The following is a 27,692-nucleotide window of genomic DNA, read 5'->3' on the forward strand; positions in this document are numbered from 1 at the left end:
TGTATATTTATATTTCAGTGTCACAAGTCCACTGAGGGACGTTGCCTGTCTTTGGATAAGTCCCATTTAAAACCCTTCAGACAATAAATATGTGCCTTTCCTAAACTATCATGAGGCCTGACAGCGTATCAGATAAACACTTAGAAATATAATGAGTCACTTAAAGCAAAAATCTTTCCCCTTAACAATGTTTTTATGTAATAAGCATGAAATAGAAAAAGCCAATTGATTAATTGATAATGATAGACATATGGTTTTAAACTACAGGTAAATATTGCTACTCTATAGATCCACCATGGGACCCCATTAATGTCTCACAGCTAAATTATATAATTAAACAGCAGAGATATTTCAACCCTGGGGATATTTCTTCTCCCAATTAAACATAATTGATGAAAAGGGACTTTCTAAAAGATTTGAAGAGGAGAGCATCACTTGTATTTGTAAATGTTATGACATAAAGAAAATATTGGTAGACGACTTACTGCCCTGTTATTTTCATACACATGTAAGGAAACAGTACTGTACAAAAAATAAAAATAAAAAACTGTAACAACATAAAAAATAAGATAAATAAGGTTCATTTGAAAAAAGTAACTTAATGTTTACTGACAGTAATATAGGTTATGTTGGTTTGAGTGACTGTGGAGACACAATTGTCTTAATAAATATAATAGAAATATCTTTTATTGTCCCACCGTGGAAAATTCATGATGATACGACAGTCATCATTGTCAGTCATCAAGGACATTATGATCCTAAGTGCTTCAGTAGAAGCCAACAGAACTGCCCTTGTTTCTCTGAGACTCTGCCTCCATCATCAGAATATACCGACTCTATCATTAGATCAAGAAAAGACATTTGACCGTGTTGAACACGGCTTCCTCTGGAAAACAATGGAGGGGTTTGGGTTCGGCGCCGGTCTTATTGCCTAGATCCAGGTGATGTACAGCAGCACTGAGGGTGTGCTAAAGATAAACGGTGGTGTGTGTGCTCCTTTTAGGGTGTGTAGAGGTATTCAGCAAGGCTGTTCGCCGTCAGGGATGCTCTACACCCTCTCCCTGGAACCCTTGCTTCAAAAGATACGTTCGAGTTTTCACGGTTTGGTTTTACCTGGTTTTAATAGCAGTGATTTTATCTGCCTATGCTGATGATGTTTTTACATAAAATCAGCATGATGTGGACAATCTGATGGAGATCACAGAGAGATGATCTCCATATGTTGTCTGCTGCGAGGGTGAACTGGGGAAAGAGCGAAGCTCTAGCAGTTGGCGAGTGGCACGAAGGGCTCCCAGTTCTCCCCGCAGGTCGCGTATGGAACAGGAATGGTTTTAAATATCTCGGTCTGTTTCTAGATGATGAAAACACTGAAAAGAAGAACTGGGAAAATATTGAACAACAAGTTGAACACAAGTTGGCTAAATGGAGATGGTTGAACTCCAAATGTCCTCTAGGGGTATTGGTTTTAAACAACCTTGTTGCATCACAACTGTGGCATAAACGTTCTTGTTTGGACCTACCGCCGGGCTTGCTGGTAAAGCTCAAACAAAAATTGATTTCTTTTGGAACGAGTTACATTGGGTCCTGCAGTCGGTGATGTTTTTACCCAGAGAAGAAGTGGGCCAGGGCCTTGTCCACCTGACCAGCAGAACAGCTGCTTTTCACGTGATCTTTGTTCAGAAATACCTGGCTGGACCTCCTGAGTTAGTGTGGAGGGACGTGGTCAGCTGCATTTTCAGGTGTGTGAGCAACCTGGGACTGGATGCTGCTCTGTTTTTAACTGACTTCAGTCTTTTTAAAGTTAAAAATGTTACCTGGATTTTACCAAGGAGTATTTAGATCGTGTTGCCTGTTTACATTAATTGATCCAAAAACGTGCAACTCATGCTTCACAGGTGCTGTATGAAAGCGTTAAATAAGAGAAACCTACAGACTAGAGCTGTAAGCGTGTGGTCTGACAGACTTGGAGGACGAGCTCCCCAGTGGAGGACTTTATACCTCCGCTAAAAAAACCAACTGGTGATCTCCAATGGAGAAATTTACACGGTGCTATTGCCATCAACTCTTTTTATTAGTTATTAATCCAGGTGTTTTAAACGAGTGTCCTTTCTGTGGTTTGTCTGAAGATGTTTTTCATGTTTTTATTGATTGTAAGAGACTAAGGTTTTGTTTTAGCTTTTTTGACACTTTTTACAAACTCCTTATACAGGTCCTTCTCAAAATATTAGCATATTGTGATAAAGTTAATTATTTTCCATAATGTCATGATGAAAATTTAACATTCATATATTTTAGATTCATTGCACACTAACTGAAATATTTCAGGTCTTTTATTGTCTTAATACGGATGATTTTGGCATACAGCTCATGAAAACCCAAAATTCCTATCTCACAAAATTAGCATATTTCATCCGACCAATAAAAGAAACGTGTTTTTAATACAAAAAACATCAACCTTCAAATAATCATGTACAGTTATGCACTCAATACTTGGTCGGGATTCCTTTTGGATTTTATGCAGCTGTGGACGCATAATGACATTTTATGTACAGTGTCAGAACAAGAAGAGCTGCAGTACAACAAGCTGCTGATTTGATTTTTATCAGAATATTGTGACCATTGATTAATTTAAACTGGTTTTTATAGTTGAGCTTCATTTAAATAAAGGTTTTGTTAAAAATCTCCATGGTTTCAACCTTCATCTTTCATTTATGGCTGCTCTGCTCTCCGATGCTCTCCATGATGACAACCAGTAGCACACGTAATTTCCTCATTTAAGATCAGGCCTATGAGAAGAAAATAGTGAATCCTAAACGTCTCCTTGGTTAAAACCAACACATATGAGATTCTCATGGTGGGATAACCTTCAATAAATATACCATGGTTCTACCGGACCGTGATATTAACACTAACAATGTTTAACATGATCTGAAAACTTTAACTTCAATCATCTGTTCTTGGTTTTCACTGTAGATTAAATCTGATGTTGATCAGCTGATAATTATCTGAAACTTTATATCAGAGAAGAACCAATCAATCAATCAGCCAGAGATGAAGCTGAGAGGTTTTACTCTTCTCTGGTCTGGGAGAGGTCAAAGGTCAGGTGAGGCCTGGGGGCCATAAAAGGTCAAGATCTGGTTTCAACTATAAATAGACAATAATTATAATGTTTTAATCAACTAGAGTCTGTTTCTAAAGCAGCATTAGACAGTAAATTATTAATCTTCTTATTCTGAATGTGGAGCTTTAACATCTCTGCTCTGTGATGTTTCCTCTCCTGCAGATCAGAGAATCATCACAGTTAAACCTGGAGAAGAAGTCATTCTGCCTTGTAGACCAGCTGAGAACAAAGATGTTGTAGTTGTAGAGTGGACCAGAACTGATCTGAAGTCAGATCAGTTTGTTCTTTTATACAGAGGGAATAGGTTTGTTAAAGCAGCTCAGTGTCCATCTTTTAAGAACCGGGTGGATCTGGACGATGTGAAGAATAGAGATGTGTCTTTGGTTCTGAAGAACGTGACGACTGATGATACAGGAATATATGAGTGTCGAGTTCAGAGAGAAAACAATCTGGACACTGACCTCATCAGCACCATTGGACTGATGGTTCAGCCAGGTGAGTCTGATTGTTTCTGGATCCAACTTTTACACCTGGAGAAATATTTATGTTTATTATCAGGCTAAAAATCATCATATCTCCACCTGTTAATGTTAGAAACTAGGAGAGGGTTAGAAATCTGCACTTTCCAGCTTTGAAACCGGACCGGGACGTCCCAGAACCTTCTGACCCACCAGGCTGTTGGTTCCACTGTTGGCTCTAAAAGTTGGGCTGTTTATGTGGATGACGTCCCCTGAAGAATAAAATGAGACCAAAACAGCATTCATCTCAGATTGTTTCATAGAGGTCATGGCAGGGGTCCCAAACTGTAGCTCAGGGGCCATTTGTGGCCCTAGGATGGATTTTGTGGCCCCTGGACCACATTTCAGGAATGGATCCAGTCTAGTTGGCCAGTCCAGGCAGCTGGTGCTGAGATGCTTTTCAAAGAACCTTTTAGAGTTAAATTTGACTGATTCCAGAAAGATGCAGACAAGTTGAAATCTTCTTAAAATGGAGTTAATTCTTGTCTTCTTCACTGATCTGCCTCCATGCTGCCTGGGAACCGGTGGACATGTTCTTCTACGAGATACCTGCAGTGTTGATGAGACTCTGTAGAAAGCAGCTGGTCTGAGATCAGAGAGCAGATCATCAGTCACCTCCTACCTGACGGATCAGAATCACACCTGGTTCTGTTCTGCAGGGAACAAAGAGGATGGAGGGAACAGGAATGGACTGATAGTTGATCTGGTTCTGCTGTTGTTCCTGTTCTGCTGCGCCGTAGAAGACAGAAATATTCATCATCAAACCGAACCCACCTCCATTATCAGAATCTGAAGTTGAGAACATGACTGGACCATGAAGGTGATCATCCAGGACAACCTGTGAGAAGTTTTCAACATGAAGGATAAAACTCATTTCTACCTGATAGTTTCTCCCTGATCCAGTCAGAGATTCCTGACAGTTTGGACTCGTTACTAAAAGTAAATTTAACATCTTAAACCTTCTCAGATTCAACCAGCTGCATTTAGGACGTTTCTGACACTGGAAGCATTTATTTTAAACATCTTAATATTTGTTTCTGTGTCTTCATCATCAGGTCATACAGCTAAGATGGAGAATTGGGGTCATTGTTGATAAAGAATAAAAATAATCTGGACTAGAAGAGAAATCAGAGATTTCTAGATTAACTTCACATCTTTTCAAGATAATACTTCCCTGATGTCACAAAGTTGTACATTTGCAAGAAAAAAAGGATAAGTTTCCAGGATTTAAGACATAAATTTCTGATATTAAAACTAAGATATTCTCTAATGTTGTAAAGTCAGATGTTTGCATGAAGAAACGTAGAAGTTTACTGAGATTATAAAGTCAGACTAAAGTACCAGAAGTCCTCTAAGATTAAAATGGTAAATTTAGGAGCTGCACATCTGGACATGTTCCAGAGGTTAAATGGTACAGCCGTGTTCTTGTCCTGTATCAGAACCACTTCTCCTGGGTTCAGACCCACCATGAACGTCTCTAAGAGGTTCTGGAAAACCCGCCTGTAGCAGCGAGGAAGAAGCTGCAACATGGCTGCATCCAGTCTGCAGCTGGGAGATGTTCTGATTCTGGAGGAGTCTGGATCTGCTGTTTACATGCTGGGAAATATCCAGATGTTCATCCCATAAATGCTCCACCTCAACCTTAGAGGACTTCTGGGATTTATGTTGCAAATAATTTAGAAAACCTTCAAGTTTCAGACTTTACAATGAAAGAGAAAATCTTAGTTTAAATATCATACATTTATAGTAACTGAGATTCTCATGGTGGGATAACCTTCAATAAATATACCATGGTTCTACCGGACCGTGATATTAACACTAACAATGTTTAACATGATCTGAAAACTTTAACTTCAATCATCTGTTCTTGGTTTTCACTGTAGATTAAATCTGATGTTGATCAGCTGATAATTATCTGAAACTTTATATCAGAGAAGAACCAATCAATCAATCAGCCAGAGATGAAGCTGAGAGGTTTTACTCTTCTCTGGTCTGGGAGAGGTCAAAGGTCAGGTGAGGCCTGGGGGCCATAAAAGGTCAAGATCTGGTTTCAGCTATAAATAGACAATAATTATAATGTTTTAATCAACTAGAGTCTGTTTCTAAAGCAGCATTAGACAGTAAATTATTAATCTTCTTATTCTGAATGTGGAGCTTTAACATCTCTGCTCTGTGATGTTTCCTCTCCTGCAGATCAGAAAATCATCAGCGCTAAACATGGAGAAGAAGTCATTCTGCCTTGTAGACCAGCTGAGAAGAAAGATGTTCTAGTTGTAGAGTGGACCAGAACTGATCTGGAGTCAGATCAGTTTGTTCTTTTATACAAATCCAAGCAGGTTGATCCAGAGGTTCAGTCTCCATCCTTTAAGAACCGGGTGGATCTGAAGGACGTGAAGAATGGAGACGTGTCTTTGGTTCTGAAGAAAGTGACGACTGATGATACAGGAAGATATGAGTGTCGAGTTGATCAGGGAGGACATGATTGCAGTAAGAGATCCAATCAGGACACTGACCTCATCAGCATCATTGATCTGATGGTTCAACCAAGTGAGTCTGTTTGTTTCTGGATCAGAACTTCCAGCAGCTTCCTGGTTCTTGACATGAGAGAAACATCTCAGATCAGATGTTTGTGTTTTCTAAGCTCTGTTTCTCCAGGTCTGCAGCTTCTGTCTGCATTAGATGGACAGACACAAACACTTCAATGATTCATGGTCTTCATGTCCAACAGAACTGAGATCTGATGGTTCATTTTCACCTAAATCTACTTTCTAAACACATCAGGCTCAAAGAAACTCTGAAATCATCTCATCTGAATTTAAAAATACTATTTATTACAATAAAAACCACAAAAATGATCAATTATCTGTTTTAGAATCAGAAAAAGTCAACAATGGTTGCAGATATGAAGATGAAGGTAACGTTGAAATGAAGTAAAACTAGAAGCAAATATTTCCTGTAAAACTGTAAATCTGTTGGTGTTTTTACCTCATCAGCTGCAGCTCTAGAAAATCAATCAATCAAACATCAACTAGAACCAAATGAAGTGAAGGAAGATGATTGAATCAATATGATCTGATTCTACTGATGGAAACATCTAAAGACATGTCAGACCTGTCCATCTCATCCATCCAACTTTTACACCTGGAGAAATATTTATGTTTATTATCAGGCTAAAAATCATCATATCTCCACCTGTTAATGTTAGAAACTAGGAGAGGGTTAGAAATCTGCACTTTCCAGCTTTGAAACCGGACCGGGACGTCCCAGAACCTTCTGACCCACCAGGCTGTTGGTTCCACTGTTGGCTCTAAAAGTTGGGCTGTTTATGTGGATGACGTCCCCTGAAGAATAAAATGAGACCAAAACAGCATTCATCTCAGATTGTTTCATAGAGGTCATGGCAGGGGTCCCAAACTGTAGCTCAGGGGCCATTTGTGGCCCTAGGATGGATTTTGTGGCCCCTGGACCACATTTCAGGAATGGATCCAGTCTAGTTGGCCAGTCCAGGCAGCTGGTGCTGAGATGCTTTTCAAAGAACCTTTTAGAGTTAAATTTGACTGATTCCAGAAAGATGCAGACAAGTTGAAATCTTCTTAAAATGGAGTTAATTCTTGTCTTCTTCACTGATCTGCCTCCATGCTGCCTGGGAACCGGTGGACATGTTCTTCTACGAGATACCTGCTGTGTTGATGAGACTCTGTAGAAAGCAGCTGGTCTGAGATCAGAGAGCAGATCATCAGTCACCTCCTACCTGACGGATCAGAATCACACCTGGTTCTGTTCTGCAGGGAACAAAGAGGATGGAGGGAACAGGAATGGACTGATAGTTGATCTGGTTCTGCTGTTGTTCCTGTTCTGCTGCGCCGTAGAAGACAGAAATATTCATCATCAAACCGAACCCACCTCCATTATCAGAATCTGAAGTTGAGAACATGACTGGACCATGAAGGTGATCATCCAGGACAACCTGTGAGAAGTTTTCAACATGAAGGATAAAACTCATTTCTACCTGATAGTTTCTCCCTGATCCAGTCAGAGATTCCTGACAGTTTGGACTCGTTACTAAAAGTAAATTTAACATCTTAAACCTTCTCAGATTCAACCAGCTGCATTTAGGACGTTTCTGACACTGGAAGCATTTATTTTAAACATCTTAATATTTGTTTCTGTGTCTTCATCATCAGGTCATACAGCTAAGATGGAGAATTGGGGTCATTGTTGATAAAGAATAAAAATAATCTGGACTAGAAGAGAAATCAGAGATTTCTAGATTAACTTCACATCTTTTCAAGATAATACTTCCCTGATGTCACAAAGTTGTACATTTGCAAGAAAAAAAGGATAAGTTTCCACCTGTTCACATACTGCAGTACTGTAATAATGATGCCTTCTGGTGTAGAACCCAGACACAGAACCAGGTCCAACAGTTCCCAGCCCAGCCACACGGCCTGCAGCAGGTGTACCGACTCCTCACCAAGAACCACGTCTAACTCAAACATCCCATTGGCCACAGCAACACAACGCTGTGCTCTAATAAATCACTGGATTACATCATCCAGTCTCAGGGCTCCTGCAGCCTTAACTGACCTTTAACCTTAGCTGTGTTTCACCCCCAGTGCTGAGATTATGACTGCAGTCTGAAAGGTCCTACAACTAAACAGCAGATGATGGACAGAATGGAAACTTTAGAAAGATCTAAACAACTTGACTCTCCAGCAGTTCAAGATCTTCCTCTTGGGTCTTAGCTTCAGTACCGGTACCAGTACAGAGTCTGCTGAGAGACAGGAACCCAGAGATCCAGCTGTCCTCTCTTTCAGAGCAAAAATTGATGCTTGGCTGAGCTCCAGCCCTGTGACGTTCACCAAGCTCTGGTCCTCAGACTCCTCAGCTGCAACCACTGCTCCGTCAGTCTTCACTAGATCACCTCTCATTACAGGACAACGTCTGACCAGAGGGACGCCACTGGTTCCTCCTGGTTCTGGTCTGGTTGCTCATTAAACTGATATTCAGCCCATTTCATCAGCATCAATGAACAGTTTTCTGACCACATCAAACTGGATTTATTTCTGATTCCTAATCGATCAGTAATCTCTGAGAACTTAATAGAGAAAGTTGGTTCTGAATCCCCAACAGAACCCAGATCCGGTGGCTGCGGCCCGGCAGCTAAAACAGGCTCCTGTCTCCTTTAGATGCTGCTGCAACATTATTAAAACAATAAGTTAAACTCTTCTTCCCATCAGGGACACGTTAGATGTCATCATGGGACAGTTTATCATCTTCTTCATCTTCAACAAGGACAGCTCTGTGTTCAGTTAACGTACCTGCTGAGAACTTACACTGTAAAACCTGACTCCATGATAGATTTACATATTCTAATAATTTAATAACTTAATAACATTAGAATTATTACCTTTAACCCAGGAAGTTCTACACAACGAGGCAGAGAACCAGAACCAGAACATCGAGTTAGAAGAAGAACAGAAGAATAGTCCAATATTTGTCTCTCAGTGGGAAATTTAAAGTGAGAAGAACAGAGTTACAGACGTAGAACTGCTGGTTAAAGGTCAGAAATATAAACAGACAGCTGCTGTAGATCCAGGTCAAAGGTCATGATGTTCTTCATGTGTCTCCACAGAACCGTTTCCATCCTGGGCCATAGCTCTCCTGGTTCTCCTGGTTCTAATTGTTGCTGCTGGTCTTTTATATCATTTTCGGCACTATTTCATGTCAGGTGAGTCTCTAAAACTACATTACCCATAATGCTGATGGTCATTAACTGATCTCCTGTCATTGCCACAACCTTCTCCATGAGGATCCAGAGCAGGACTCTAGAAGCTCCTCTCTGTGTCTCTGAGGAACCTTTTGGTGGTTTCTGGGTCAGATCTCAGCAGCTTCATGTCTCTGTCAGGTTGAGGACAAACAGAACCAGAACCTAATGGGTCAGGGACTGAGGATGAAGCAGAACTTTTTAGTTTGCTGTCAGTCAGCAGCTGATTCCCAGATCTTCATCAGAAGCTGGACAGATATCTCTGACCTGATGCTTCCATCATGGTTCATGAACTCAGGATCTCAGAGGGTTCTCAGCTCTCTGATCATCATCTGCTCCACAATCTTCTCACTCATCCATCTGATTGGCTCCTTGATAGTTTCTGACTCCTTTGGTAGCTCCTCCAAATGTCCTGAAGAAGAAAATACGTCTTCATCAGAAACTGGTTTAAACTGGTTTCTGTCAGACAAGAGACAGACGTCAGGTGAGCTCAGGTCACCTGGTTGGTCCACGTCCTCAAACAACCTGCTGGACCTTCTTCATCCTGAGAGTCCTCCACCAACATGAGACTCAGAGACAAGGAGGAGACAGTCATGTGACCATCAGACCTCCTGCTGCTGTCTGTCCAACTCATCTTGTCCTTTGTTGTCCTCTCAGTCCAACAGGTGGAGGTGGATTCAGGGGTGGAGTCGGTCCTGCTGCCCTGCAGAACCATAGTTTGCCTGCCTGGAGATGCTACAGTGGAGTGGAAGGACAGTAGAAACAGGAAGGTCCATGTGTATAAGAACGGTTCTGATCATTCTGAAGAACAGCACCAGTTCTACAGAACCAGAACCAAGATGAATAAATACCTGCTGGTAACTAAAGACCTCAGTCTGACTCTGAAACATCCCACAGATAAAGACAGTAACATCTACACCTGCATCATCTTCAGCAGGGAGGGAAACATCCTGATGAAGAAACAAGTTCATCTCCAGGTCAAAGGTCAGTGGTTTAAATCTGATGTTGTTGTATTTTTCCAATCAGCTGATTAGTTGTGATCAATAGTGATCAGAGGCTCATTAGAAGGTGGAAGAGTCAAAGTAAATGTGATGTAATGAGTGCAGCATGTTTCCATAGCAACACATTAGAATGATGAAGATGAGGAACCAGTGCAGGAGGCAGAGGTCCAGTCCAGACAGGGACCAGTTTCCAGCTCCAGGTTTTCATCACTTCTCATGACAAACACTAATCTGATCAATGGAAGCTTTGGTGGGACTGAAGAAGCAGCTGGACGCTTTGACTCGGGACCATTTCCACTGCTGGAGAAACGGGTTTGGGTTCAGAACCGACAGACGGATCAGAAGAGAAACATCAGCATTTAAGTTCCTGCAGCTTTAGAACCAGAACCGCTGGTTTCACATCTGACAGGAACATTTGTCCTGAAATCAGCAGAACCAACATCACATCAAGATTTGCTGCATTTCTCACTAAATTCACATGATAGCAGAAGAACTGAGGCCCAGGTTCTGATAGGTTCTTCCAAGGGAACTGTTTGGATCAGCACAGGAACATTTCTGTCTGGTTCTCATTAACTAGTTGGAGGTCCAACAGAGAGGTGGTTCTGGTTCTGTTTCAGAGACATTTAACCTCTGACCACCATCAGAAATACCTGGATCCTTCTAGAATCCAGCAGAACCAGGCCTCAGAGGTCCAGAAGCTTCAGCTCCTCTCACCTTTCATCCAGTTCTCCTGTCAGCTGTTCTGGAAGGTTCTGGATCTCTGCACAGCTTCAGAACCACATCCAACATCTCAGTGTTGTGCTGTGTAACTGTAATCTTGGATCAGAACCATCACCTTACAGTAGTTTCATCAACACTACCAGAACCCGGTCAGGTTGTCAGAGAGAATCTTCTCTTCACTGAAGGTTGTGAGGACCAGGAAGAAGCTGATGGACTCAGGAGAACTCAGAGAGCTTCATGTTCATTTGGACTGAAAGGACGTCCTCATGTCCTCTGATGATGAGACAGAACCAGAACCCTGTTTCCACTGCAGAGAACTAACGGACCTAATTTCAACTGGATCTTCTTCCTCCAACATGTCAGGAATCAAACTAGAGGACAAGAACATCTGAAGTGTTGCTTCATTTCTTCTGGTTGGTCCACATTGAAAAGACTGAGCTGCTGAAAACTGGTCCCACTGAGAGCCTGTCTGGTTCTGGTCTCCAGTTGGACCTGTCCTTGTCTTTCTGTCAGTCTGAGGGAACCAGCAGCTAGATGAAGATGTTGGATCAACATGTTGAAGCTGTGAAGAACTGCAGCAGCAGCTTGAACACAGTGTTGACTGCTGGTTGGGTCAGTCTGCAGGGTTCTGCTGGGTCTCCTGTCCACACTGAGGACTTTCTGTCCAACAGTCGGTTCTGCTGCTGATTGGACCCACAGCAAAGACAACACTGTCTCTGTTCAGTGGAGACATGGGGCCCATTTGAGACTGGAACCAGTCCAGCATGTTGGACCTTCATCCAGTCAAAGAAAATGTCCTCAGATCTGCTGCTGCTGTCTGTCCAACTCATCTTGTCCTTTGTTGTCTTCTCAGTCCAACAGGTGGAGGTGGATTCAGGGGTGGAGTCGGTCCTGCTGCTCTGCAGAACCACAGTTCACCTGCCTGAAGATGCTACAGTGGAGTGGAGGACCAAAGTAGACAGGAAGGTCCATGTGTATAAGAACGGTTCTGATCAGCCTGAAGAACAGAACCAGTTCTACAGAACCAGAACCAAGATGAATGAAGACCTGCTGAGAACTAAAGACCTCAGTCTGACTCTGAAACATCCCACAGATGAAGACAGTGGCATCTACACCTGCATCGTCTCCAGCAGGAAGGGAAACATCCTGATGAAGAATAGAGTTCATCTCCAGGTCAAAGGTCAGTGGTTTAAATCTGATGTTGTTGTATTTTTCCAATCAGCTGATTAGTTGTGATCAATAGTGATCAGAGGCTCATTAGAAGGTGGAAGAGTCAAAGTAAATGTGATGTAATGAGTGCAGCATGTTTCCATAGCAACACATTAGAATGATGAAGATGAGGAACCAGTGCAGGAGGCAGAGGTCCAGTCCAGACAGGGACCAGTTTCCAGCTCCAGGTTTTCATCACTTCTCATGACAAACACTAATCTGATCAATGGAAGCTTTGGTGGGACTGAAGAAGCAGCTGGACGCTTTGACTCGGGACCATTTCCACTGCTGGAGAAACGGGTTTGGGTTCAGAACCGACAGACGGATCAGAAGAGAAACATCAGCATTTAAGTTCCTGCAGCTTTAGAACCAGAACCGCTGGTTTGACATCTGACAGGAACATTTGTCCTGAAATCAGCAGAACCAACATCACATCAAGATTTGCTGCATTTCTCACTAAATTCACATGATAGCAGAAGAACTGAGGCCCAGGTTCTGATAGGTTCTTCCAAGGGAACTGTTTGGATCAGCACAAGAACATTTCTGTCTGGTTCTCATTAACTAGTTGGAGGTCCAACAGAGAGGTGGTTCTGGTTCTGTTTCAGAGACATTTAACCTCTGACCACCATCAGAAATACCTGGATCCTTCCAGAATCCAGCAGAACCAGGCCTCAGAGGTCCAGAAGCTTCAGCTCCTCTCACCTTTCATCCAGTTTTCCTGTCAGCTGTTCTGGAAGGTTCTGGATCTCTGCACAGCTTCAGAACCACATCCAACATCTCAGTGTTGTGCTGTGTAACTGTAATCTTGGATCAGAACCATCACCTTACAGTAGTTTCATCAACACTTCCAGAACCCGGTCAGGTTGTCAGAGAGAATCTTCTCTTCACTGAAGGTTGTGAGGACCAGGAAGAAGCTGATGGACTCAGGAGAACTCAGAGAGCTTCATGTTCATTTGGACTGAAAGGACGTCCTCGTGTCCTCTGACACTGAGACAGAACCAGAACCCTTTTTCCACTGCTGTGAACTAACGGACCTCATTTCAACTGGATCTTCTTCCTCCAACATGTCAGGAATCAAACTAGAGGACAAGAACATCTGAAGTGTTGCTTCATTTCTTCTGGTTGGTCCACATTGAAAAGACTGAGCTGCTGAAAACTGGTCCCACTGAGAGCCTGTCTGGTTCTGGTCTCCAGTTGGACCTGTCCTTGTCTTTCTGCCAGTCTGAGGGAACCAGCAGCTAGATGAAGATGTTGGATCAACATGTTGAAGCTGTGAAGAACTGCAGCAGCAGCTTGAACACAGTGTTGACTGCTGGTTGGGTCAGTCTGCAGGGTTCTGCTGGGTCTCCTGTCCACACTGAGGACTTTCTGTCCAACAGTCGGTTCTGCTGCTGATTGGACCCACAGCAAAGACAACACTGTCTCTGTTCAGTGGAGACATGGGGCCCATTTGAGACTGGAACCAGTCCAGCATGTTGGACCTTCATCCAGTCAAAGAAAATGTCCTCAGATCTGCTGCTGCTGTCTGTCCAACTCATCTTGTCCTTTGTTGTCCTCTCAGTCCAACAGGTGAAGGTGGATTCAGGGGTGGAGTCGGTCCTGCTGCCCTGCAGAACCACAGTTCGCCTGCCTGAAGATGCTACAGTGGAGTGGAGGACCAAAGGAGACAGGAAGGTCCATGTGTATAAGAACGGTTCTGATCATCCTAAAGAACAGAACCAGTTCTACAGAACCAGAACCAAGATGAATGAAGACCTGCTGGTAACTAAAGACCTCAGTCTGACTCTGAAACATCCCACAGATAAAGACAGTGACATCTACACCTGCATCGTCTTCAGCAGGGAGGGAAACATCCTGATGAAGAAACAAGTTGATCTCCAGGTCAAAGGTCAGTGGTTTAAATCTGATGTTGTTGTATTTTTCCAATCAGCTGATTAGTTGTGATCAATAGTGATCAGAGGCTCATTAGAAGGTGGAAGAGTCAAAGTAAATGTGATGTAATGAGTGCAGCATGTTTCCATAGCAACACATTAGAATGATGAAGATGAGGAACCAGTGCAGGAGGCAGAGGTCCAGTCCAGACAGGGACCAGTTTCCAGCTCCAGGTTTTCATCACTTCTCATGACAAACACTAATCTGATCAATGGAAGCTTTGGTGGGACTGAAGAAGCAGCTGGACGCTTTGACTCGGGACCATTTCCACTGCTGGAGAAACGGGTTTGGGTTCAGAACCGACAGACGGATCAGAAGAGAAACATCAGCATTTAAGTTCCTGCAGCTTTAGAACCAGAACCGCTGGTTTCACATCTGACAGGAACATTTGTCCTGAAATCAGCAGAACCAACATCACATCAAGATTTGCTGCATTTCTCACTAAATTCACATGATAGCAGAAGAACTGAGGCCCAGGTTCTGATAGGTTCTTCCAAGGGAACTGTTTGGATCAGCACAGGAACATTTCTGTCTGGTTCTCATTAACTAGTTGGAGGTCCAACAGAGAGGTGGTTCTGGTTCTGTTTCAGAGACATTTAACCTCTGACCACCATCAGAAATACCTTGATCCTTCCAGAATCCAGCAGAACCAGGCCTCAGAGGTCCAGAAGCTTCAGCTCCTCTCACCTTTCATCCAGTTTTCCTTTCAGCTGTGCTGGAAGGTTCTGGATCTCTGCACAGCTTCAGAACCACATCCAACATCTCAGTGTTGTGCTGTGTAACTGTAATCTTGGATCAGAACCATCACCTTACAGTAGTTTCATCAACACTACCAGAACCCGGTCAGGTTGTCAGAGAGAATCTTCTCTTCACTGAAGGTTGTGAGGACCAGGAAGAAGCTGATGGACTCAGGAGAACTCAGAGAGCTTCATGTTCATTTGGACTGAAAGGACGTCCTCATGTCCTCTGATGATAAGACAGAACCAGAACCCTGTTAGTGCTGCAGTGAACTAACGGACCTCATTTCAACTGGATCTTCTTCCTCCAACATGTCAGGAATCAAACTAGAGGACAAGAACATCTGAAGTGTTGCTTCATTTCTTCTGGTTGGTCCACATTGAAAAGACTGAGCTGCTGAAAACTGGTCCCACTGAGAGCCTGTCTGGTTCTGGTCTCCAGTTGGACCTGTCCTTGTCTTTCTGCCAGTCTGAGGGAACCAGCAGCTAGATGAAGATGTTGGATCAACATGTTGAAGCTGTGAAGAACTGCAGCAGCAGCTTGAACACAGTGTTGACTGCTGGTTGGGTCAGTCTGCAGGGTTCTGCTGGGTCTCCTGTCCACACTGAGGACTTTCTGTCCAACAGTCGGTTCTGTTGCTGATTGGACCCACAGCAAAGACAACACTGTCTCTGTTCAGTGGAGACATGGGGCCCATTTGAGACTGGAACCAGTCCAGCATGTTGGACCTTCATCCAGTCAAAGAAAATGTCCTCAGATCTGCTGCTGCTGTCTGTCCAACTCATCTTGTCCTTTGTTGTCCTCTCAGTCCAACAGGTGAAGGTGGATTCAGGGGTGGAGTCGGTCCTGCTGCCCTGCAGAACCACAGTTCACCTGCCTGAAGATGCTACAGTGGAGTGGAAGGACAGATACAACAGGAAGGTCCATGTGTATAAGAACGGTTCTGATAATTCTGAACAACAGAACCAGTTCTACAGAACCAGATTCAAGATGAATGAAGACCTGCTGGTAACTAAAGACCTCAGTCTGACTCTGAAACATCCCACAGATAAAGACAGTGGCATCTACACCTGCATCGTCTCCAGCAGGGAGGGAAACAATCTGATGAAGAATAGAGTTCATCTCCAGGTCAAAGGTCAGTGGTTTAAATCTGATGTTGTTGTATTTTTCCAATCAGCTGATTAGTTGTGATCAATAGTGATCAGAGGCTCATTAGAAGGTGGAAGAGTCAAAGTAAATGTGATGTAATGAGTGCAGCATGTTTCCATAGCAACACATTAGAATGATGAAGATGAGGAACCAGTGCAGGAGGCAGAGGTCCAGTCCAGACAGGGACCAGTTTCCAGCTCCAGGTTTTCATCACTTCTCATGACAAACACTAATCTGATCAATGGAAGCTTTGGTGGGACTGAAGAAGCAGCTGGACGCTTTGACTCGGGACCATTTCCACTGCTGGAGAAACGGGTTTGGGTTCAGAACCGACAGACGGATCAGAAGAGAAACATCAGCATTTAAGTTCCTGCAGCTTTAGAACCAGAACCGCTGGTTTCACATCTGACAGGAACATTTGTCCTGAAATCAGCAGAACCAACATCACATCAAGATTTGCTGCATTTCTCACTAAATTCACATGATAGCAGAAGAACTGAGGCCCAGGTTCTGATAGGTTCTTCCAAGGGAACTGTTTGGATCAGCACAGGAACATTTCTGTCTGGTTCTCATTAACTAGTTGGAGGTCCAACAGAGAGGTGGTTCTGGTTCTGTTTCAGAGACATTTAACCTCTGACCACCATCAGAAATACCTGAATCCTTCCAGAATCCAGCAGAACCAGGCCTCAGAGGTCCAGAAGCTTCAGCTCCTCTCACCTTTCATCCAGTTTTCCTGTCAGCTGTTCTGGAAGGTTCTGGATCTCTGCACAGCTTCAGAACCACATCCAACATCTCAGTGTTGTGCTGTGTAACTGTAATCTTGGATCAGAACCATCACCTTACAGTAGTTTCATCAACACTACCAGAACCCGGTCAGGTTGTCAGAGAGAATCTTCTCTTCACTGAAGGTTGTGAGGACCAGGAAGAAGCTGATGGACTCAGGAGAACTCAGAGAGCTTCATGTTCATTTGGACTGAAAGGACGTCCTCATGTCCTCTGATGATGAGACAGAACCAGAACCCTGTTAGTGCTGCAGTGAACTAACGGACCTCATTTCAACTGGATCTTCTTCCTCCAACATGTCAGGAATCAAACTAGAGGACAAGAACATCTGAAGTGTTGCTTCATTTCTTCTGGTTGGTCCACATTGAAAAGACTGAGCTGCTGAAAACTGGTCCCACTGAGAGCCTGTCTGGTTCTGGTCTCCAGTTGGACCTGTCCTTGTCTTTCTGCCAGTCTGAGGGAACCAGCAGCTAGATGAAGATGTTGGATCAACATGTTGAAGCTGTGAAGAACTGCAGCAGCAGCTTGAACACAGTGTTGACTGCTGGTTGGGTCAGTCTGCAGGGTTCTGCTGGGTCTCCTGTCCACACTGAGGACTTTCTGTCCAACAGTCGGTTCTGTTGCTGATTGGACCCACAGCAAAGACAACACTGTCTCTGTTCAGTGGAGACATGGGGCCCATTTGAGACTGGAACCAGTCCAGCATGTTGGACCTTCATCCAGTCAAAGAAAATGTCCTCAGATCTGCTGCTGCTGTCTGTCCAACTCATCTTGTCCTTTGTTGTCTTCTCAGTCCAACAGGTGAAGGTGGATTCAGGGGTGGAGTCGGTCCTGCTGCCCTGCAGAACCACAGTTCACCTGCCTGAAGATGCTACAGTGGAGTGGAGGACCAAAGGAGACAGGAAGGTCCATGTGTATGAGAACGGTTCTGATCAGCCTAAAGAACAGGACCAGCTCTACAGAACCAGAACCAAGATGAATGAAGACCTGCTGAGAACTGGAGAGCTCAGTCTGACTCTGAAACATCCCACAGATGAAGACCGTAACATCTACACCTGCATCGTCTCCAGCAGTGAGGGAAACATCCTGATGAAGAATAAAGTTCATCTCCAGGTCAAAGGTCAGTGGTTTAAATCTGATGTTGTTGTATTTTTCCAATCAGCTGATTAGTTGTGATCAATAGTGATCAGAGGCTCATTAGAAGGTGGAAGAGTCAAAGTAAATGTGATGTAATGAGTGCAGCATGTTTCCATAGCAACACATTAGAATGATGAAGATGAGGAACCAGTGCAGGAGGCAGAGGTCCAGTCCAGACAGGGACCAGTTTCCAGCTCCAGGTTTTCATCACTTCTCATGACAAACACTAATCTGATCAATGGAAGCTTTGGTGGGACTGAAGAAGCAGCTGGACGCTTTGACTCGGGACCATTTCCACTGCTGGAGAAACGGGTTTGGGTTCAGAACCGACAGACGGATCAGAAGAGAAACATCAGCATTTAAGTTCCTGCAGCTTTAGAACCAGAACCGCTGGTTTCACATCTGACAGGAACATTTGTCCTGAAATCAGCAGAACCAACATCACATCAAGATTTGCTGCATTTCTCACTAAATTCACATGATAGCAGAAGAACTGAGGCCCAGGTTCTGATAGGTTCTTCCAAGGGAACTGTTTGGATCAGCACAGGAACATTTCTGTCTGGTTCTCATTAACTAGTTGGAGGTCCAACAGGGAGCAGATGTTGCATCAGTGAAAGTCAAAATTCAACCTTGAAGAACTTTCTCCTGAACATCTGTAGAAGTTCCTCTGTAGGAGACGGGTCCAGATATTTGGCTGTGAAGTTCTGGAAGATTCCAGCAGACAGTTTGGATTCCTAAAGTCCAGAAGTCCCACTGAATGTGGATCAGGAGAGTTTTGTCTCTTCAAGCTGTGGTTCTGCTCTGAGACTGAAGCTTTGGTCCGTTTGCTTCATCCTGCAAACATGTTCCAAGGTCCAACAGAACCAATGGACCAGAACCACTCAGTGATGGAGTTTGTTTGGAAGAAGCAGCAGATCTGAGGTCTGTCTGAGCAGCAGCTGATCCACTGAAGATCATTTCCAGAGTAAACTGGATCAGAACCAGTGATGGTGTTTGGTTCTGAATCTTCAGGCTGCTTCTCACGTGATGTTGATGAGAACTTGGTGTTTCTGCAGGGATCCAGCTTCTTCTCTCCAAACATCATGTTGGTGAAGAACAAAGAGATCAGCTGCAGCTTTAGAACCAGAACCTAGTGAGTTCTTCATGGGTTCTGGTTCTGCAGCAGCAGAGTGAGAAAGATCATCTGGATAGATCTGACAGAGATGTAGAGATGATCTGAGTAGATCCTGCTGCTGCTGCAGGAACAAGGAGGCTGTGATGTGATGAAGATGTGAGATGTTGTGTAGACTCTGATAGAAGACATGTTGGAGGTGAACTCTTCTTCTCTTCAGTGTTCCTCTCTAGATACACAGATGTAGATGTGAGAAAGAAAAGCAGCAGCTGCACACTGCCGTGCAGCAGCACATGGACTAAACATCTCAGCATCAGGATTCTGATCATCTGCAGAACCTTTCTGTTACCTTCTGCTCTCATCTTCTTCTGGCCTTCAGCTTTCTACACAATCAGTCAATAAAGTGATGAAGAGCTGCTGCTGCTGCTGTCTCTACAGCTCATCTTCCTCTTTGTTGTTCTCTCAGTCTGTCAGGTGAAGGTGGAGGAGGGGGCGGAGTCTGTCCTGCTGCCGTTCAGAACAACACCTGATCTGCCAGAAGATGCTAACGTGGTGTGGGACAGTAAAGACAGAGAGGTCCATTTGTATAAGAACGGTTCTGATCAGCTTGACGAACAGGACCAGTTCTACAAAAACAGAACCAAGATGAATGAAGAACTGCTGAAAACTGGAGACCTCAGTCTGGTTCTGAGACGTCCCACAGATGGAGACAGTGGAGAGTACACATGTGTAGTCTACTGCGAGAACATCTGGAGACAGAAAACAGTTCATCTCAAAGTCAAAGGTTTGTCTTCTGTCCATCTATCTTCTGTCCATCTATCTTCTGTCCATCTATCTTCTGTCCATCTATCTTCTGTCCATCTATCTTCTGTCCATCTGTCTTCTGTCCATCTGTCTTCTGTCCATCTGTCTTCTGTCCATCTATCTTCTGTCATCTATCTTCTGTCCATCTATCTTCTGTCCATCTATCTTCTGTCCATCTGTCTTCTGTCCATCTGTCTTCTGTCCATCTGTCTTCTGTCCATCTGTCTTCTGTCCATCTATCTTCTGTCCATCTATCTTCTGTCCATCTGTCTTCTGTCCATCTGTCTTCTGTCCATCTGTCTTCTGTCCATCTGTCTTCTGTCCATCTGTCTTCTGTCCATCTATCTTCTGTCCATCTATCTTCTGTCCATCTATCTTCTGTCCATCTGTCTTCTGTCCATCTATCTTCTGTCCATCTATCTTCTGTCCATCTATCTTCTGTCCATCTGTCTTCTGTCCATCTGTCTTCTGTCCATCTGTCTTCTGTCCATCTATCTTCTGTCCATCTGTCTTCTGTCCATCTATCTTCTGTCCATCTATCTTCTGTCCATCTATCTTCTGTCCATCTATCTTCTGTCCATCTGTCTTCTGTCCATCTATCTTCTGTCCATCTATCTTCTGTCCATCTATCTTCTGTCCATCTGTCTTCTGTCCATCTATCTTCTGTCCATCTATCTTCTGTCCATCTATCTTCTGTCCATCTGTCTTCTGTCCATCTATCTTCTGTCCATCTATCTTCTGTCCATCTGTCTTCTGTCCATCTATCTTCTGTCCATCTATCTTCTGTCCATCTATCTTCTGTCCATCTATCTTCTGTCCATCTATCTTCTGTCCATCTGTCTTCTGTCCATCTATCTTCTGTCCATCTATCTTCTGTCCATCTATCTTCTGTCCATCTGTCTTCTGTCCACCTATCTTCTGTCCATCTATCTTCTGTCCATCTATCTTCTGTCCATCTATCTTCTGTCCATCTATCTTCTGTCCATCTATCTTCTGTCCATCTATCTTCTGTCCATCTATCTTCTGTCCATCTGTCTTCTGTCCATCTATCTTCTGTCCATCTATCTTCTGTCCATCTATCTTCTGTCCATCTGTCTTCTGTCCATCTATCTTCTGTCCATCTATCTTCTGTCCATCTGTCTTCTGTCCATCTATCTTCTGTCATCTATCTTCTGTCCATCTATCTTCTGTCCATCTATCTTCTGTCCATCTATCTTCTGTCCATCTATCTTCTGTCCATCTATCTTCTGTCCATCTATCTTCTGTCCATCTATCTTCTGTCCATCTGTCTTCTGTCATCTATCTTCTGTCCATCTATCTTCTGTCCATCTGTCTTCTGTCCATCTATCTTCTGTCCATCTATCTTCTGTCCATCTATCTTCTGTCCATCTGTCTTCTGTCCATCTATCTTCTGTCCATCTGTCTTCTGTCCATCTATCTTCTGTCCATCTGTCTTCTGTCCATCTATCTTCTGTCCATCTATCTTCTGTCCATCTGTCTTCTGTCCATCTATCTTCTGTCATCTATCTTCTGTCCATCTATCTTCTGTCCATCTGTCTTCTGTCCATCTATCTTCTGTCATCTATCTTCTGTCCATCTATCTTCTGTCCATCTATCTTCTGTCATCTATCTTCTGTCCATCTATCTTCTGTCCATCTATCTTCTGTCCATCTGTCTTCTGTCCATCTATCTTCTGTCATCTATCTTCTGTCATCTATCTTCTGTCCATCTATCTTCTGTCCATCTGTCTTCTGTCCATCTATCTTCTGTCCATCTATCTTCTGTCCATCTATCTTCTGTCCATCTATCTTCTGTCCATCTATCTTCTGTCCATCTGTCTTCTGACCATCTATCTTCTGTCCATCTGTCTTCTGTCCATCTATCTTCTGTCCATCTATCTTCTGTCCATCTGTCTTCTGTCCATCTATCTTCTGTCATCTATCTTCTGTCCATCTATCTTCTGTCCATCTGTCTTCTGTCCATCTATCTTCTGTCATCTATCTTCTGTCCATCTATCTTCTGTCCATCTATCTTCTGTCATCTATCTTCTGTCCATCTATCTTCTGTCCATCTATCTTCTGTCCATCTGTCTTCTGTCCATCTATCTTCTGTCATCTATCTTCTGTCATCTATCTTCTGTCCATCTATCTTCTGTCCATCTATCTTCTGTCCATCTGTCTTCTGTCCATCTATCTTCTGTCCATCTATCTTCTGTCCATCTATCTTCTGTCCATCTGTCTTCTGTCCATCTATCTTCTGTCATCTATCTTCTGTCCATCTGTCTTCTGTCCATCTATCTTCTGTCCATCTATCTTCTGTCCATCTGTCTTCTGTCCATCTATCTTCTGTCATCTATCTTCTGTCCATCTATCTTCTGTCCATCTATCTTCTGTCCATCTGTCTTCTGTCCATCTATCTTCTGTCATCTATCTTCTGTCCATCTATCTTCTGTCCATCTATCTTCTGTCCATCTGTCTTCTGTCCATCTATCTTCTGTCCATCTATCTTCTGTCCATCTATCTTCTGTCCATCTATCTTCTGTCCATCTATCTTCTGTCCATCTATCTTCTGTCCATCTGTCTTCTGTCCATCTATCTTCTGTCCATCTATCTTCTGTCCATCTGTCTTCTGTCCATCTGTCTTCTGTCCATCTATCTTCTGTCCATCTATCTTCTGTCCATCTATCTTCTGTCCATCTATCTTCTGTCCATCTATCTTCTGTCCATCTGTCTTCTGTCCATCTATCTTCTGTCCATCTATCTTCTGTCCATCTATCTTCTGTCCATCTGTCTTCTGTCCATCTATCTTCTGTCCATCTATCTTCTGTCCATCTATCTTCTGTCCATCTATCTTCTGTCCATCTATCTTCTGTCCATCTATCTTCTGTCCATCTGTCTTCTGTCCATCTGTCTTCTGTCCATCTATCTTCTGTCCATCTATCTTCTGTCCATCTATCTTCTGTCCATCTATCTTCTGTCCATCTGTCTTCTGTCCATCTATCTTCTGTCCATCTATCTTCTGTCCATCTATCTTCTGTCCATCTGTCTTCTGTCCATCTATCTTCTGTCCATCTATCTTCTGTCCATCTATCTTCTGTCCATCTATCTTCTGTCCATCTATCTTCTGTCCATCTATCTTCTGTCCATCTATCTTCTGTCCATCTATCTTCTGTCCATCTATCTTCTGTCCATCTATCTTCTGTCCATCTATCTTCTGTCCATCTATCTTCTGTCATCTATCTTCTGTCCATCTATCTTCTGTCCATCTGTCTTCTGTCCATCTATCTTCTGTCATCTATCTTCTGTCCATCTATCTTCTGTCCATCTATCTTCTGTCCATCTATCTTCTGTCCATCTATCTTCTGTCCATCTGTCTTCTGTCCATCTATCTTCTGTCCATCTATCTTCTGTCCATCTGTCTTCTGTCCATCTATCTTCTGTCCATCTATCTTCTGTCCATCTATCTTCTGTCCATCTATCTTCTGTCCATCTATCTTCTGTCCATCTGTCTTCTGTCCATCTATCTTCTGTCATCTATCTTCTGTCCATCTATCTTCTGTCCATCTATCTTCTGTCCATCTGTCTTCTGTCCATCTGTCTTCTGTCCATCTATCTTCTGTCCATCTATCTTCTGTCCATCTATCTTCTGTCCATCTATCTTCTGTCCATCTATCTTCTGTCCATCTATCTTCTGTCCATCTATCTTCTGTCCATCTATGTTCTGTCCATCTATCTTCTGTCCATCTATCTTCTGTCCATCTGTCTTCTGTCCATCTATCTTCTGTCCATCTGTCTTCTGTCCATCTATCTTCTGTCATCTATCTTCTGTCCATCTGTCTTCTGTCCATCTGTCTTCTGTCCATCTATCTTCTGTCCATCTATCTTCTGTCCATCTATCTTCTGTCCATCTATCTTCTGTCCATCTGTCTTCTGTCCATCTATCTTCTGTCCATCTATCTTCTGTCCATCTATGTTCTGTCCATCTATCTTCTGTCCATCTATCTTCTGTCCATCTGTCTTCTGTCCATCTATCTTCTGTCCATCTGTCTTCTGTCCATCTATCTTCTGTCATCTATCTTCTGTCCATCTATCTTCTGTCCATCTATCTTCTGTCATCTATCTTCTGTCCATCTGTCTTCTGTCCATCTATCTTCTGTCATCTATCTTCTGTCTATCTGTCTTCTGTCCATCTATCTTCTGTCATCTATCTTCTGTCCATCTATCTTCTGTCCATCTATCTTCTGTCCATCTGTCTTCTGTCCATCTATCTTCTGTCCATCTATCTTCTGTCCATCTGTCTTCTGTCCATCTATCTTCTGTCCATCTATCTTCTGTCCATCTATCTTCTGTCCATCTATCTTCTGTCCATCTGTCTTCTGTCCATCTATCTTCTGTCCATCTATCTTCTGTCCATCTGTCTTCTGTCCATCTATCTTCTGTCCATCTATCTTCTGTCCATCTATCTTCTGTCCATCTATCTTCTGTCCATCTATGTTCTGTCCATCTATCTTCTGTCCATCTATCTTCTGTCCATCTGTCTTCTGTCCATCTATCTTCTGTCCATCTGTCTTCTGTCCATCTGTCTTCTGTCATCTATCTTCTGTCCATCTATCTTCTGTCCATCTGTCTTCTGTCCATCTATCTTCTGTCATCTATCTTCTGTCTATCTGTCTTCTGTCCATCTATCTTCTGTCCATCTATCTTCTGTCCATCTATCTTCTGTCCATCTGTCTTCTGTCCATCTATCTTCTGTCCATCTATCTTCTGTCCATCTATCTTCTGTCCATCTGTCTTCTGTCCATCTATCTTCTGTCCATCTATCTTCTGTCCATCTATCTTCTGTCCATCTATCTTCTGTCCATCTATCTTCTGTCCATCTATCTTCTGTCCATCTGTCTTCTGTCCATCTATCTTCTGTCATCTATCTTCTGTCCATCTGTCTTCTGTCCATCTATCTTCTGTCCATCTATCTTCTGTCCATCTGTCTTCTGTCCATCTATCTTCTGTCCATCTATCTTCTGTCCATCTATCTTCTGTCCATCTATCTTCTGTCCATCTGTCTTCTGTCCATCTATCTTCTGTCCATCTATCTTCTGTCCATCTATCTTCTGTCCATCTATGTTCTGTCCATCTATCTTCTGTCCATCTATCTTCTGTCCATCTGTCTTCTGTCCATCTATCTTCTGTCCATCTGTCTTCCTTCCATCTATCTTCTGTCCATCTGTCTTCTGTCCATCTATCTTCTGTCCATCTATCTTCTGTCCATCTATCTTCTGTCCATCTATCTTCTGTCCATCTGTCTTCTGTCCATCTATCTTCTGTCCATCTGTCTTCCTTCCATCTATCTTCTGTCCATCTGTCTTCTGTCCATCTGTCTTCTGTCCATCTATCTTCTGTCCATCTATCTTCTGTCCATCTATCTTCTGTCCATCTATCTTCTGTCCATCTATGTTCTGTCCATCTATCTTCTGTCCATCTGTCTTCTGTCCATCTATCTTCTGTCCATCTGTCTTCTGTCCATCTATCTTCTGTCATCTATCTTCTGTCCATCTATCTTCTGTCCATCTGTCTTCTGTCCATCTATCTTCTGTCATCTATCTTCTGTCCATCTGTCTTCTGTCCATCTATCTTCTGTCCATCTATCTTCTGTCCATCTGTCTTCTGTCCATCTGTCTTCTGTCCATCTGTCTTCTGACTGACTGTCTTCTGTCTCCTCAGCACCAACAGTTCCGGTCCAGAACCAACCAAAGGACATCAGGACCAGAACCAGCTCCACTGATCCGACTCCTCTGATGGCTGAACATCAAGTCTGATCAGTTTGTTGATCCATCTTTGATTACTGATCCAATCTGACTTTGGATCAGAGAGAAGATCTCAGTGAAGGTTCTGATGGATCATCAGAGGAACCTTGATCCAGTCTGCAGACCTTGATCAGTATTGATTATAGAGAACTTGAAGCCTTTTCAGGTAGAAGAATCGGACTCAACCTGGGTGTGAATAAGTCAGGTGGATGTTTCCAGTTAAAGATCAGAACCACTTTAGGTTCTATGAGGTCCAATCCAGCAGTTGTTCTCAAGCTGAAGGTATGAAGGTAACTGGATCATTTCTGCTGCCTGTGTCTGAGCTGGAGAACCATTTTATGAGGACTGGTTCTGGTTTTAAATGGAGAGAAACGGTGGGATTTATTAATGCTGCAGTCAGAACAGCAACAGATTTAACATTTGAGCCCAATCGGACCCAGAAATCTGACCCAGCACCAGCCAGAACCTCCTGAGGAACAACCTCTCCATCATTATTTTCTCATCAACTCAAATCCAGACGAGGAAAAATATGAAAACTGTTTACTTCAAGTTAATAATTTGGATGTTTTGACCAAAGAAAAGCTGTAAATATTTTGTTCCTTTAGGGTTTACTTCAGGTCCAGTTTGACTGATCCTCCAGAACCATGTTAGAACTTGTTCTCCTCAGTGTGACGATGCAGCAGAGAGAGATGGTTCCAGTCCTGATCAACAGCAGCTCACATGTTAAATATTAGTTCTTCTATCCAGGCAGCCATTAGTCCAGGTTTTAAACTGCTAGCAGCTTTTTCTACATCTGTTACCTGATCAACTCATTTTATCAAGTTCTGATCAACGCTTCTGGTTCTGTATTTCTATGTCCTGTCAATGTTCTGATCCATATTTGATCTTCTACGGACCTCTGTTACTGTGTGAGAAGCAGTTTGTATCTCCAGGATTTCTGTGGAGTCAACCTGGATGTTTCAGTGTTTTTCTAAGTTCTTCTTCACTCTGCTGCTCTTCCTCCTCTCTTCTATATATCCAGTCATTATAAAGTTGTCACATGTATCTACTGCACTGAGATGTTTGCTGTGTATGAAACGGGACCTTCTCTCCAGGAGGTCTGCTGCTCTTCATCAGGAGCAGCAGGCTGAACGGAGAGGAGGTCTCCTGCAACCAAAGCTTCATTAAATCTTCATCATGGAGACGTAGTTTGTGTCTTTCTGAGTTTTAAACTCGACACTGAATCTGCAGAATGAACCTTGAACCATTTTAATTATTCAACCATTCCCAGTTTCATGCAGCTGATCAACTGGTTTTTACAGCAGATTAAACCATAAAAATAAGTCAGATTTAAAAGCTGTTGATGTTTGATGGTTTCTGGCAGGTCTTCTGAACACTGTTCCTAATAAAGTGGTCGATTTAGATGCTGAACATGAACTTTGTGACGATGAAACAACGTCTAGTGATGATCTAACAACATGGATGATGAAGAAATCAGAAGATTTGCTTCCAACGTTGTGAACAGAGAACATTACTTCTGTCCTGCAGCTCAGACATGGTGTCTTCTAGGAGGTCCAGAAAACATCCGTCTGCTTTGTGGTTCAATCATCTCCAACTAACGAGCCTCAAATCGTCTCTTCTCAGTCGGGTTCTTGAAGAACTTTTCCTTCATTTTCTTGACTTTTTATCACATATTTCAAACTAGAGCAAATATTTCATCTGGAAAGTTCCTTCTTCTATAAAACCCGACTTTATTAGTTCTGGTGATTTTAGGAGGAGCTTTGCTTCCAGATGGACTTCAGAACAACACCAACTGGAGCCAGATGATGCTGCTCCTCCTCTTAGGTCAGAATTTATCCAACAAACTGGTTTTACTCTGATCAGAACCAGAACATCTCCAGGATTTCCATCAAGTTCTCCTTC

The 27,692-nt window shown here is 43.1% G+C and overlaps 1 protein-coding gene across 4 annotated transcripts in view; it reads left to right on the forward strand.

Annotated features, from left to right (window-relative positions):
- Positions 1-26,971, forward strand: part of LOC124880489 (immunoglobulin superfamily member 10-like) — a 39,760-nt gene extending 12,789 nt beyond the window's left edge. Inside the window, exons 2-11 of one of the 4 annotated variants that reach the window (XM_047385636.1) lie at positions 3,284-3,465; positions 6,015-6,186; positions 9,275-9,370; positions 10,064-10,390; positions 11,981-12,307; positions 13,898-14,224; positions 15,815-16,141; positions 17,732-18,058; positions 19,653-19,970; positions 25,708-26,971. In XM_047385636.1, coding sequence (XP_047241592.1) covers positions 3,284-3,465; positions 6,015-6,186; positions 9,275-9,370; positions 10,064-10,390; positions 11,981-12,307; positions 13,898-14,224; positions 15,815-16,141; positions 17,732-18,058; positions 19,653-19,970; positions 25,708-25,802 — 2,498 coding nt within the window. In that variant the 3' untranslated portion in view covers positions 25,803-26,971. Of the gene's footprint in view, positions 1-3,283; positions 3,466-5,832; positions 6,187-9,274; positions 9,371-10,063; positions 10,391-11,980; positions 12,308-13,897; positions 14,225-15,814; positions 16,142-17,731; positions 18,059-19,652; positions 19,971-25,707 lie in introns of all 4 variants that reach the window. The other 3 variants (XM_047385635.1, XM_047385638.1, XM_047385637.1) reach the window with 3 other exon arrangements.
- Positions 26,972-27,692: the final 721 nt, after the last annotated feature.

The sequence above is a fragment of the Girardinichthys multiradiatus genome, chromosome 14 (genome assembly GCF_021462225.1).
Source record: "Girardinichthys multiradiatus isolate DD_20200921_A chromosome 14, DD_fGirMul_XY1, whole genome shotgun sequence".
NCBI classification, from domain to species: domain Eukaryota; kingdom Metazoa; phylum Chordata; class Actinopteri; order Cyprinodontiformes; family Goodeidae; genus Girardinichthys; species Girardinichthys multiradiatus.